General features: G+C 64.3%; 1 protein-coding gene across 2 annotated transcripts in view; it reads right to left on the bottom strand.

The window, feature by feature from the left end:
* MCL1 (MCL1 apoptosis regulator, BCL2 family member) overlaps positions 1 to 13157 on the bottom strand; it is a 20768-nt gene extending 7611 nt beyond the window's left edge. Inside the window, exons 1-3 of one of the 2 annotated variants that reach the window (XR_004361127.1) lie at positions 12505 to 13157; positions 8725 to 8972; positions 5339 to 5737 (exon numbers count right to left, since the gene is read on the bottom strand). Coding sequence is in view for 1 of the 2 variants with exons in the window: in XM_032713309.1 (XP_032569200.1) it covers positions 5621 to 5737; positions 8725 to 8972; positions 12505 to 13096 (957 nt within the window). In the remaining variant the exon portion in view is untranslated. Of the gene's footprint in view, positions 1 to 4838; positions 5738 to 8724; positions 8973 to 12504 lie in introns of those variants that run through there. The other variant, XM_032713309.1, reaches the window with a different exon arrangement.

Below are 13157 nucleotides of genomic sequence, written 5' to 3'. Positions count from 1 at the left end.
GGGAAGGGGGTAAAACAACCCCAAAAGGCTCTGAAACCCCCCCCCCCAAAAAAAACCCCCACCCCACCCCAAGCCCAGGGCAGGGGGAGGAGGAAGAGGAGGAGGAGGAAGAGGAGGAAGGAGGTTTTTGGGGTGGCTGCTCCCCCCCCTTCCCCCCCCCCCGTGTCCCCCCAGGGCCAAAGTGACGCCGCAATTCCTGGAAAACCCGCGCGGGACTTTCCCGGGAATTTGGGGGCGGGGGGAGGGGCAAAACCTCGCGGTTCCCCTCGCTCCCCCCCCCCAAAATCAGGGTGTGACCCCCCCGGACCCCCCTGAGACCCCCAAAACCGGGGGATGGGGGGGATGAAGCCCCTCTCCCCTTAGAGGGGGGTCCCGTCCCTGCCAAACCCCCCGGGATCCCCTCATGGACCCCCCAAAAACACCCCCCAGGTGATCGGGGGGGTCCCAAACACCCACCGGGACCCCCCGAGACCCCCAGGGCTGTGGGATGGGGGGGTAAAGCTGCCCCAGGAAGCCCCTCTCCCCTTAGGGGGGTCCCGTCCCTGCCAAACCCCCCGGGATCTCCTCATGGACCCCCCAAAACACCCCCCAGATGATCCGGGGGGTCCCAAACACCCCCCGGGACCCCCGTGAGACCCCAAACCCGGGGGATGGGGGGGTAAAATCGCTGCCCCCGGGCACCAACCCCCCCCTTTCCCGGGGGTCTCAAAGCCCGGGGGGGGCTCAAAGATGCCCCAAATTGCAGAGCCCCCCCCTCCAACCCCCTCCCCCCGGCAGCTGCTTTAATTTTTAATCTTTAGTCCTTAATCTTTCTCTTTAATCTTTAATCCTCCCCCGCGCCCTCCCCCTCGTTTTATTTACGCCCAAATTCGCAGAAGTCGCGGCGGTTTCGGCGAAAAAAGCCCCGGGGAGGGGAAGGGGAGGGGAGGGGAGGGAGGGAACGGAAACCTCGCGGCTGCGGCGGCGGCTTCCAGGAAGGGCCGGCCCCCCAAAACCCCAAAAACTGCACCCGGGCTCGGGGAGACACCGAATCCACCCCAAAACTGCCCCAAAAAGTGCACCCCGGGCTCGGGGAGACACCAGAACCACCCCAAAACTGCACCCTGATCTTTGGGAGACACCAGAACCCCCAAAACCACCCCAAAAACTGCACCCTGATCTTTTGGAGACACCAGAACCCCCAAAACCACCCCAAAACCTGCACCCTGATCTTTGGGAGACACCAGAACCCAAATCCACCCCAAAACCTGCACCCCAATGTCTGGGAGACACCAAAATCCCCCCCAAAACTGCACCCAGATCTTTGGAAGACACCAGAACCCCCAAATCCACCCCAAAACCTGCACCCCAATGTCTGGGAGACACCAAATCCCCACAAAAACTGCACACCGGGCTCGGGGAGACACCAGAACCTGATACCCCAAAAATCAGCACCCCCCCAACCCTCTGGGAGTCCCCTGCACCCCAAAATCCACCTGCACCCCAAAACCCACCCGCACCCCAAAACCCACCCGCACCCCAACCTCTGGGAACCACCAGCCCCCAAAATCCACCTGCACCCCCAAATCCACCTGCACCCCAAAATCCTGGGAGCCAGCTGCTCCCAAACCCCAAAATCCACCAGCCCTACAAACCCCCAAAATCAGCAGCCCTCCCAACTCCTGGGAGCCACCAGCCCCCCAAAATCCACCTGTACCCCAAAATCCTGGGAGCCCCCTGCACCCCAGTATCCACCTGCCCCCCAAACTCCCAAATCCACCTGCCCCCCAAACCCCCAAAATCACCCCCCCCCAAACCCCCGGGATCCACCAACTCCCCAAAATCCAGCTGTACCCCAAAATCCTGGGAGTCCTCTGCACCCCAACCCCCCAAATCCATCTGCACCCCAAACCCCCCAAATCACCCCCCCCAAACCCCTGGGATCCACCAGCCCCCCCAAATCCAGCTGCACCCCAAACCCTCCCAGCCCCCCTGCACCCCAATATCCACCAGCACCCCAAACCCCAAAAATCACCCCCAAACTCCCGGGATCCACCAGCCCCCCCAAATCCAGCTGCACCCCAAACTCTCCCAGTCACCAGCACCCCAACTCCTGGGAGCCCCCCCAAATCCACCTGTACCCCAAAATCCTGGGAGCCCCCTGCCCCCCCCAAAAAAATCAGCAGCCCCTCGAACTCCTGGGAACCACCTGCACCCCAAAAATCCCCCACACCCCACCCCCTGGGAAGCACCAGGCCCCCAAAACCCACCTGTACCCCAAAATCCTGGGAGCCCCCTGCACCCCAAATCCACCTGCACCCCAACCCCCAAAAATCAGCAGCCCCTCGAACTCCTGGGAACCACCTGCACCCCAAAATCCACCTGCACCCCAAAATCCACCTGTACCCCAAAATCCTGGGAGCCAGCTGCCCCCAAACTCCCAAAAATCAACCCCCCCCCCCCCCGGGCACCGCCAGCCCCCCAAAATCCGCCCCCCCCCCTTTGCACATCTCCGTGGCCAAGGCCCAGCTTTGCATCCCCTCCCCCCCCCGGGGGAACCAAAAGTGGCCCAAAATAACCCCAAAATAGCCCTAAAATAACCCCAAAAATAACCCCAAAATAACCCCAAAAATACCCCCCCGGACACGGCACCAAAACGAAACAAAACAAAACCCAAAAATCAAAACAAAACAAAACACACCCAACCCCCCCCCCCCCAAAAAAAATAATAAAAAAAGGCAGCAAAGCCACACCCGGCAGCGGGAATTTGGGGGGCACCGAATTTGGGGGGTCCCGAGTGAGATCCACGTGTTCCCTCAGCCCAAAGGGGCAGGGAGGGGAATTTGGGGGCACAGGGAGGGGAATTGGGGGGTACAGGAAGGGGAATTTGGGGGGCACAGGAAGGGGAATTGGGGGGCACAGGAAGGGGAATTGGGGGGCACAGGGAGGGGAATTTGGGGACACAGGGAGGGGAATTTGGGGACACAGGGAGGGGAATTGGGGGGCACAGGGAGGGGAATTTGGGGACACAGGAAGGGGAATTTGAGGGCACAGGGAGGGGAATTTGGGGGCACAGGGAGGGGAATTTGGGGGGCACAGGGAGGGGAATTGGGGGGGGCACAGGGAGGGGAATTTGGGGAACACAGGGAGGGGAATTTGGGGGCACAGGGAGGGGAATTTGGGGGTGCCTGGCCCAAGGGCAGCAGCAGGAGGGAGGAGGGAGGAGCTGCAGGAGGTTTCCCTGGCACAGGATTCCCAGAGAATCCTGGATTCCACATCCCTGGAAGTGCCCCAGGCCAGGGTTGGGGACAGCAAACACCCTGGAGGTGACACAGGACACCCCAGAGGTGCCACCAAACACCCAGGGGGTGACACAGGACACCCCAAGGCAGCTCTGGGAGCCCAGGAGGTGACACAGGACAGCCCAGAGGTGACACAGGATCCCCCAGGGGTGACACAGGACAGCCCAAGGCAGCTCTGGGAGCCCAGGAGGTGACAAAAGTCAGCCCAGGAGGTGACACCAAAACACCCCAAAGGTGACACCAAACACCCCAAGGGAGCTCTGGGAGCTCAGGAGGTGACACCAGACCCTGAGGAGGTGACACCAAACCCCCCAGAGGTGACACAGAACAGCCCAGAGCAGCTCTGGGAGGTCAGGAGGTGACACCAAACCCCGAGGAGGTGACACAGGACAGCCCAGAGGTGCCACCAAACACCTCAGAGGTGACACCAGACCCTCCAGAGCAGCTCTGGGAGCCCAGGAGGTGACACCAGACCCCCAGGAAGTGACACCAGATGCCCCAGAGGTGACACAGGACACCCCAAGGCAGCTCTGGGAGCTCAGGAGGTGCCACGGGACAGCCCAGAGGTGACACCAAACACCCCAGAGCAGCTCTGGGAGCCCAGGGGGTGACAAAAGTCAGCCCAAGACATGCCACCAAACCCCCCAGAGATGCCACCAAACCCCACAAGGCAGCTCTGGGAGCTCAGGAGGTGCCACCGAACACCTGAGAGTGACACCAGACCCCACAGGACACCCCAGAGGTGACACAGGACAGCCCAAAGGTGCCACCAAACCCCCAGAGATGCCCCCAGCCCCCCCCCGAGGGTTTCTACCCCCCCAAAAGGTGCCCCCAGCCCCCCCGTCCCCCCAGCGAAGGATCGTTGCAGCCGAACCGCGAGAGCCAAGAGCCGTTTATTGACCAGCGCCCCGCCCGGGGGGCACAAAACCAGCCCCCCCTGGGGCCGGGAACATTCCCGGGGTGTCCCGCGGCATTCCCGGGGTGTCCCACGGAATTCCCGGCGCTTCAGAGCTCCCCCGGATCCGGCCGGGGGGGGTGGGGGGGGGCGAGCCCTGCAAGCCCCCCCAGGGAGCCAAAACCAACCCCCCAAAACGTTCGACATTCAAACCTCAGCCGCGGCCAGCCCGGGGAGAGGAGGAGGAGGAGGAGGAAGGATTATTGGAGAGGCAGGAGGAAGGATCGGAGGAAGAGGGATGGGAGGAGCAGGAGGGATTGAAGGAGGAAGGATCGGAGGGAACGGAGGGATCAGAGGAGCAGGAGCAAGGATGGAAGGAGCAGGAGAGAGCGTAGGGATCAGAGGTGCAGGAGGAGGAACCGGAGGGACGAGGAAGTGACTCCCAAGCTCCTCCCAATCCACTCCCACCCCAGGGAAGGTAAAACCACCCAAAAATACCGGGATTAGAACAAGCAGAACCCGCGGCTGCCGCCTGTCCCCTCCCCCCCCGGCCGGGCTGCTCCGGGATTTTCGGGAAAGACTCGGCTGGAATCGAGGTGGGAAGAGGTTCCTTCCTGCCGGGAATGAAATCCAGCAGCTCCGCCGCCTTCGCGTCCCTCCTTGTTTGTTTTTTCTCTTTTTCCCATCCCCAGCTCCGCCCAAATGTCCTTTTCCCAGGGATTTCCACATTCCCGGGGGTCTCTGCGGGGGGTGGGGGCTGGGCTGGCAAATCCTCAGGAATTCCCTCCCTGGTTTTGGGACCCCCCCCGGGAGGGAGGGGGAGGGCAGGGCTCCAGCCATTCCACGTCCTGGCGGTGCATCCCACACATCCCACGGATCCCACAGATCCCAGGGCTCTGCCCCTTCCCAAGGGAACACACCACCCACCCCGGGGAGAGGGCTCAGCATTCCCAGGATCCAGAAGGGGAGGGCTCAGCATTCCCAGGATCCAGAAGGGGAGGGCTCAGCATTCCCAGGATCCAGAAGGGGAGGGCTCAGCATTCCCAGGATCCAGAAGGGGAGGGCTCAGCATTCCCAGGATCCAGCGGTTCTGCTCCAGCTTCCCGCGGGGGGAGGGGGCTGTTCCCAGAATTCCAGAGGCATTCCCACGGCCCCGGGACACCCCCTCCTCTCCCAGGCTCCTCTCCCAGGCCTCTCTCCTCGCAGTCCCAGCCCGGGAGCCACTGGTGCTTCCCGGGTGGATCCCTCCGGGCTCCAGGTGCAGCTTCCCATCGTCGTCACCATCCTCATCCTCATCCTCGTCCTCCGGGAGGAAGAGCGGCCAAACCTCGCTTCCCCCTCCCTGGGGGCTGCTTCCCGCTGGGAATGGTGCCGGGGGCAGCTCTGGGAGGGGCTGAGCAGCTCCTGCAGCCCCTGGGAGCCGAGTCCAGCGCCGGGCCCGGGCTCAGCGGATCATGTAGGCCAGGCCTGCCCCCAGCCCGGCCACCCCGGCAAAGGCCACCAGCACGTTCCGGATGCTCCCCTCCAGGTCCTCCACCCGGAAAAAGTCCACAAAGCCCTCCTGGGGAGAGAGGGGGGCGTCAGGAACCCGCCAGGAACTCACCAGGAACTCACCAGGAACCCACCAGGAACGGGTCCGGGGAGGGGAGGGGAGGGAGGGAGGGACACAGGGAGTGGCACAGCCCAGGGGGGACCCAGAGCCCAGCCCATCCTGCTCTCCCAGTCCCATTCCAGCACATCCCAGTGTGCTCCTCCAGCCCCATTCCAGCCCAACACATCCCAGTGTGTACCCACAGCCCATCCCAGTGTATCCCATCTGTGCTCCCCCAGCCCCATTCCAGCCCAGCCTAGTGTATCCCAGTGTATCCCTACAGCCCATCCCAGTGTATCCCTACAGCCCATCCCAGTGTATCCCAGTGTGCTCCCCCATCCCATCGTGCTCCTCCAGCCCCATTCCATCCCAGCACATCCCAGTGTGCTCCCCCAGTCCCATCCCATCCCATCGTGCTCCTCCAGCCCCATTCCATCCCAGCACATCCCAGTGTACTCCCCCATCCCATCCCCTCTCATCCCATCCCAGCTTGCTTCCACAGCCCCAGCTCATCCCATTCCATCCCAGTGTGCTCCCCCATTCCATCCCAGCCCATCCCAGTGTGCTCCCCCATTCCATCCCAGCCCATCCCAGTGTGCTCCCCCATTCCATCCCAGCCCATCCCAGTGTGCTCCCCCATTCCATCCCAGCCCATCCCAGTGTGCTCCCCCAGCCCCATTCCAGCCCAGCACATCCCAGTGTGTTCTCCCAGTCCCAGCCCATCCCATCCTGCTCCCCAGCCCCATCCCAGCCCATCCCAGTGTGCTCCCCCAGCCCCATTCCAGCCCAGTGTATCCCAGTGTGCTCCCCCATCCCATCCCATCCCATTCCATCCCAGCCCATCCCAGTGTGCTCCCCCATCCCAGCCCATCCCAGTGTGCTCCCCCAGCCCCACCCCATCGTATCCCAGTGTGCTCCCACAGCCCATCCCAGTGTATCCCAGTGTGCTCCCACAGCCCATCCCAGTGTATCCCAGTGTGCTCCCACAGCCCATCCCAGTGTATCCCAGTGTGTTCCCACAGCCCATCCCAGTGTATCCCAGTGTGCTCCCACAGCCCCAGTGCCTCCCAATGAGCTCCCCCATCCCCATCCCATCCCAGCCCACCCCAGTGTGTGCCCCCAGCCCCATCCCATCCCAGTACATCCCAGTGTGCTCCCCTATCCCATCCCAGTGTTCTCCCCCAACCCCATCCTATCCCATTCCATCCCATCCCATCCCACTGTACTCCCCCAGCCCATCCCAGTGTCCTCCACCATCCCACCCAATCCCAGTGTGCTCCCACAACCAAATCCCATCCCATTGTGCTCCCCATCCCATCCCATCCCGCTCCCCCATCCCACTCCCCCATCCCATCCCATCCCATCCCATCCCATCCCATCCCATCCCATCCCATCCCATCCCATCCCATCCCATCCCATCCCGCCCCCCCATCCCTCTGTCCCAGCTCCCAGCAATGTCCAACCCCCCCCCCAGGACTATCCTGGCTTTGGGAATGTCACCCCCACACTGGGCAGGGACACATTTTAACCAAAACTGCCTCAGGGTTAACCCTGGGAGGAGCTCCTGGAGCCCCCCAAACCCCTGGGAGGAGCTCCTGGAACCCCCCAAACCCCTGGGAAGAACTCCTGGAACCCCCCAAACCCCTGGGAGGAGCTCCTGGAACCCCCCAAACCCCTGGGAGGAGCTCCTGGAGCCCCACAGTCCCAGTTCCCTCAGGAAGCTCCTTGTAGGAGCTCCCAGAGCCCCACAACCCCCCTGTGAGAAGCTTCTGGAGCCCCACAACCCCATTCCTGCCGAGTGCTTGGGTGCTCCCTCAGCTCCATCCCATCCCATCATGCTCCCACAGCCCCAACCCAGCCCATCCCAAGCAGTTCTGGCTCCCTGTGAGGAGCTCCTGGAGCCCCCCAACCCCAGTTCCTGCAGGAAGCTCCTTGTAGGAGCTCCTGGAGCCCCACAAACCCCCTGGGAGGAGCTCCTGGAGCCCCCCAATCCCAGTTCCTTGTAGGAGCTCCCGGAGCCCCTCAACCGCCCGTGAGGAGCTCATGGAACCCCCCAACCCCAGCTCCTTCAAGCAGACCCCTGTAGGAGCTCCTGGAACCCCCCAACTCTCCTGTGAGGAGCTCCTGGAGCCCCCCAACCCCAGTTCCCTCAGGCAGACCCCTGTAGGAGCTCCTGGAACCCCCCAACTCTCCTGTGAGGAGCTCCTGGAGCCCCCCAACCCCAGTTCCCTCAGGTAGACCCTTGTAGGAGCTCCTGGAACCCCCCAACCCCAGTTCCCTCAGGAAGCTCCCTGTAAGAGCTCCTGGAACCCCACAACCACCTGTGAGGAACTCCTGGAGCCCCCCAATCCCAGTTCCTTGTAGGAGCTCCTGGAGCCCCCCAACCCCCTGTGAGGAACTCCTGGAACTCCCCAACCCCAGTTCCCTCAGGAAGCTCCCTGCAGGAGCTCCTGGAGCCCCCCAACCCCCTTGTAGGAACTCCTAGAGCCCCCCAACCCCAGTTCCTTCAGGAAGCTCCCTGCAGGAGCTCCTGGAGCCCCACAACCCCCTGTGAGGAGTTCCTGGAACCCCCCAACCCCAGTTCCCTCAGGCAGATCCCTGCAGGAGCTCCTGGAGCCCCACAACCTCCTGTGAGGAGTTCCTGGAACCCCCCAACCCCAGTTCCCTCAGGCAGATCCTTGTAGGAGCTCCTGGAGCCCCCCAACCCCAGTTCGTTGTAGGAGCTCCTGGAACCTCCCACCCCCAGCTCCTGGGTGTCCCCGGGTGTCCCCGGGGCAGTGACTCATCCCCAGCCCGGCGCCGGCCGTGGGAACACCCCGGAGCACCGGGAAAGGCTGGAACATTCTGTGACTCACCCCTCCTCCCTGGCTGAGCAGCCATTCCCTGGGACTCACCCATCCTCCCAGGGACTCACCCCTCCTCCCTGGCTGAGCAGCCATTCCCAGGGACTCACTCACCCATCCTCCCTGGCTGAGCAGCCAGTCCCTCCTGGAGGTCACCAGGGCGTCGGTGAGGATCTGAGCCAGGCTGGTGACGCCCCGGTCCCGCTGGGGGCCCCGCAGCTGCCGCGCCACGAAGGCACCGAAGGCCACCAGAGTCACCACCCGGCCCCAGTTGGTGACCCCGTCGCTGAAGACGTGGTTGGCCACCTCCACCACGGCCTGCAGGTCCTGCTCCTGCCGCAGCTCCAGCTTCCGCAGCATCCCTGGGGAGAGAGATCACTTGGAGGGAGGGGGGAATGAGGGGAGACCCCCCACTCACTCCCCACCCCGGCTCCAGGGCGAGTCCTGCTCCCTCAGGGGCTCTGGGACAGGCAAAACCCAGCCCAGGACACACCCTGAGCTCCTTCCTGCCCCTCCCTCGTGGTGTCTGAGCGCTGCACACACCCTGGGTCAAAGTTTTCCAGGTCAGATCTAACCCAGGACAGAGTCGAGGCCCTGGAGCTCAAATAAAGGACACCCCCAGGCCCAGGCAGAGCTTCCTCAGGGGGCTCTGGCTCAGCTGGGACAGCCCCAACCAGCCCAGGACACACTTGGAGCTCCTTCCTCACCCCTCTGGCTCGAGGCTTTCCAGCCCCACCAGGTCAGAACTGACCCTGGGCTGAGCCCAACCCCTGCAGCTCAAACCAAGGACACCCCCCAGGGCCAGGCACAGCAAGTCCTGCTCCCTCAGAGGACTCTGCTGCCCAACATTCAGACAAAACCCAGCCCAGGACACACTTAGAGCTCCTTCCTCACTCCCCTGGCTCAAGGTTTTCCAGCCCCACCAGGTCAGAACTGACCCTGGGCTGAGCCCAACCCCTGGAGATGAAGCCAAGGACACCCCCAGGGTCAGGCACAGCAAGTTCTTCCTCCTCAGAGGGCTCTGCCCAACCCAGGACACACTTTGGGTTCCTTCCTGCCCATTTCCTGGGCACAGCTGTGGGCTCTGAGCACGTCACACTCCCCTGGCTCCAGCTTTTCACGTCCCACCAGGTCAGAACTGACCCTGGGCTGAGTCCAACCCCTGGGACAGGAACCAGGGACATCCTCCAGGGCCAGGCAGAGCAATTCCTGCTCCCTCAGAGGGCACTGCTGCCAAACATTCAGATGCAAACCAGCCCAGGACACACCCTGAGCTCCTTCCTCCTCCTCCCTTGTGGTGTCTGAGCTTGTCACACTCCCTGGGTCAAAGTTTTCCAGGTCAGAACTGACCCTGAGCTGAGCCCAGTCCCTGGAGCAGAAACCAAGGACACCCCCAGGCCCAGGCAGAGCTTCCTCACAGGGCTCTGCTGCCCAATATTCACCTGGAACCCCAAAAAACCAGCCCAGGACACACTTTTGAGCTGCTTCCTCCCCCTCCCTGGTGGTGTCTGAGCACGCCACACTCCCTGGGTCAAGGTTTTCCAGGTCAGATCTAACCCTGGACAGAGTCCAGTTCCTGGAGCTCAAACCAAGGACACCCCCAGGCCCAGGCAGAGCTTCCTCAGAGGGCTCTGTGCCCAATATTCACCTGGAACCCCAAAAACCAGCCCAGGACACACTCTGAGCTCCTTCCTTCCCCTCCTCTGAGGGCTTTGAGCACATCACACTCCCTGGGTCAAGGTTTTCCAGGTCAGGTCTAACCCTGGACAGAGTCCAGTCCCTGGAGCTCAAACCAGGGACAATCCCAGGCCCAGGCAGAGCTTCCTCAGAGGGCTCTGTGCCCAATATTCACCTGAAACCCCAAAAACCAGCCCAGGACACACTCTGAGCTCCTTCCTCCCCCTCCCTGGTGGTGTCTGAGCACGTCACACTCCCCGGGTCAAGGTTTTCCAGGTCAGAACTGACCCTGGGCTGAGCCCAACCCCTGGGACACGAACCAAGGACACCCACCCGGTGCCACTCCCACTCCTTAAACCGGGTTTAGCTCGTTAAGCCGGGTTTGGCTCGTTAAGCCGGGTTTGGCTCGTTAAGCCGGGTTTAGGGGCGGGCAGAGCCCAATTCCCGGCAGTGCCCTCTCAGGACGAGCCCCGGGCTCTTGCGAAACCGAAAGGCGCCGCTTGTTATTGCTCAAACTCGCAGGAAACCTCCCCAAAGCAGCTCCTCCTCCTCCTCCTCCCCCCGCTCAGGAAAGCACCAGAACGTCACATTCCCGGACATTCCTTCCTCCCCGGAGTCATTCCACAGGCACGTCCGGGAATTGGCACAGGGGGATGGAAGTGGAGCTTTGGACGCGGTTTTAGGTCCCTCCTCCCCGTTTTTTTGGTCCTTCCCCCCCGTGTTTTGGGCACAGGGGGGAGCGCAGCCCCCCAAGGCTCAGCCCAAGCCCCCCAAAACCGGCTCCAAAACCGGCTCGGGGGGTCCCGTCTCGCCCCCAGGACACGGGCACCGGGGCTCAGCTCCCCGTGGCCGCTCCAAAACCCCGCACGGGCGGGTGAAATCCATGGAAACGAGTTCTCCAGGGAAGCTGCGGCTGCCCCTGGATCCCGGGAGTGCCCCAGGCCGGGATGCGGGAAGGGGTCCCTGCCCAGGGCAGGGCTGGCACTGGGTGACTTTAAGGTCCCTTCCCACCCAACCCATCCCATGATCCTGTGACCCCCTGAATCCCAAGAACTTCCCCCATCACCCAGAATTTCCCCCCCCTCAACCCCAAAGAAAGCCCTAAACCGGGGGTGGGAAGATTCCAAACTGCTGAACTAAGGAATTCCTGGATTCTGGACCGAGCGGGACCCGAGGGCTAATCTGTAACCAGATTATCTGCCCCGCACAGGCCCCCGGCGGCTTTTCCTCCTCCTCCTCCTCCTCCCAGCGGGGCAAAGTTCGGTTTCGTTTTTTTTTTTAATCGCCTCCCGGCTGCTTTTTATTTAACCCTTCATTTCAAACCCGGGGCTCAACATCCCGGGATGCTCCCACCGCCTCCTCCCCGCTCCCCTAAAAAGGAGGGGGTGAGGGGGGAAAACCACGACCCCGGGGGGCTCCAGGGGTGGATCCAGACCCCAAGGGGCTCCCCCAACCCCGGGGGGGAACCCCCGACCCCGGGGAGCTCCCCCGACATCGGGGGGGCTTCGGGGATGGACCCCCGACCCCAAGGGTGGACCCCCAACCCCGGGGACTCTCCCAACCCCGGGAGACTTCGAGGGGAGACCCCCGACCCCAAGGGTGGATCCCCCACCCCAAGAGGCTCCGGGAGGTGGATCCCCGACCCCAAGGGGCTCCCCCAACCACGGGGGGGAACCCCTGACCCCAAGGGTTGACCCTCGACTGCAGGGGGTTCCCCCAACAAGGGGGTTCCGGGGGTGGAACCCCAACCCCGAGGGTGAACCCCCGACCTCGGGGGGCTCCCTCAACCCCGGGGGCTCCAGGGGTGGATCCCCGACCCCAAGGGTGGACCCCCGACCCCGAGAGGCTCCGGGGGGTGGACCCCCGACCCCGGGGGGTTCCCCCAACCCCGGGGAACTTCGGGGATGGACCCCCGGCCCCGGGGGCTCCAGGGGTGGACTCCCGACCCTAAGAGGCTCTGTGGGGTGGATCCCCGACTCCAAGGGTGGACTCCCGACCTCGGGGGACTTCGGTGGCGGAATCTCGACGCCGGCACCACCCCTCCCTGTGCCCCCTCTCGCAGGGCAGAGCCCCCCAAATCCCCCCCGCCCCGGCACCGGGGTCCGTGGCTCGCCCCCCAAAGGGGGGTGGCGGGTCGCGCCCATCGGATCCCCCCCTCCCTTCCCTCCCGCCGCGCCGGGGGGAGGCAGGCTCGAGGCCACCGTGGCCGTCACCCACCTTGGAAGGCGAGCTCGTGCTTCCTCATCACCCCATCCCCGACCCTCCGCAGCGTCTCCAGCGCCTTCTCCATCACGGCCTCCCCCGCCGCTCCGGGCCGGCCGGGTCCACCCAGTAGCCCGGGAAACAGCTTTTTGCCGCCGGCCGGCGAGGCCTCCCCCGCCGCCTCCCGCAGGTAGCGGCCGATGAGCTCCAGCGTGTCCTGCCGGAGCGGGTCGGGGGGTCCCGGGGGGGTGCCGGGCAGGGAATCCCCCCCTTCCTCCTCCTCGGGAGGGCCCTTCTCGGCGTCGGGGTCGCAGCCGTCCAGCTCCTGCTCGGGGCGCCAAAGAGCCGCGCCGCAGCCAATCAGCGCGCGCGGCGCGGCGCCGCAGCCAATCAGCGTGCGGGGGGGGCGGCCGGCGGCAGCGAGGGGGGCCCGCTCGGCTGAGGCGGCTCCGGCGGCTCCTGAGGCGGCTCCGGCCGGGGCGGCGGCTCCTGAGGCGGCTCCTGCCGAGGGCTCCGGGCGCGGCGGCGGGGCCGCGGGGGCCAAGGCCGGCGAGCCCCCGCAGTAGAGGTTGAAGCCGAGCACGGCCCTGGGCTTGAGGGAGAACATGGCGCCCGTTGCGGGCGGGCCGCGGCCGCCGCCGCCTTTTTATCGAGGAGCGGCGGTGACG

The sequence above is a fragment of the Chiroxiphia lanceolata genome, chromosome 29 (genome assembly GCF_009829145.1).
Source record: "Chiroxiphia lanceolata isolate bChiLan1 chromosome 29, bChiLan1.pri, whole genome shotgun sequence".
Lineage (NCBI taxonomy): Eukaryota > Metazoa > Chordata > Aves > Passeriformes > Pipridae > Chiroxiphia > Chiroxiphia lanceolata.
Note: the sequence above shows the minus strand (reverse complement) of the source record. Positions and strands in the feature narration are given on the sequence as shown.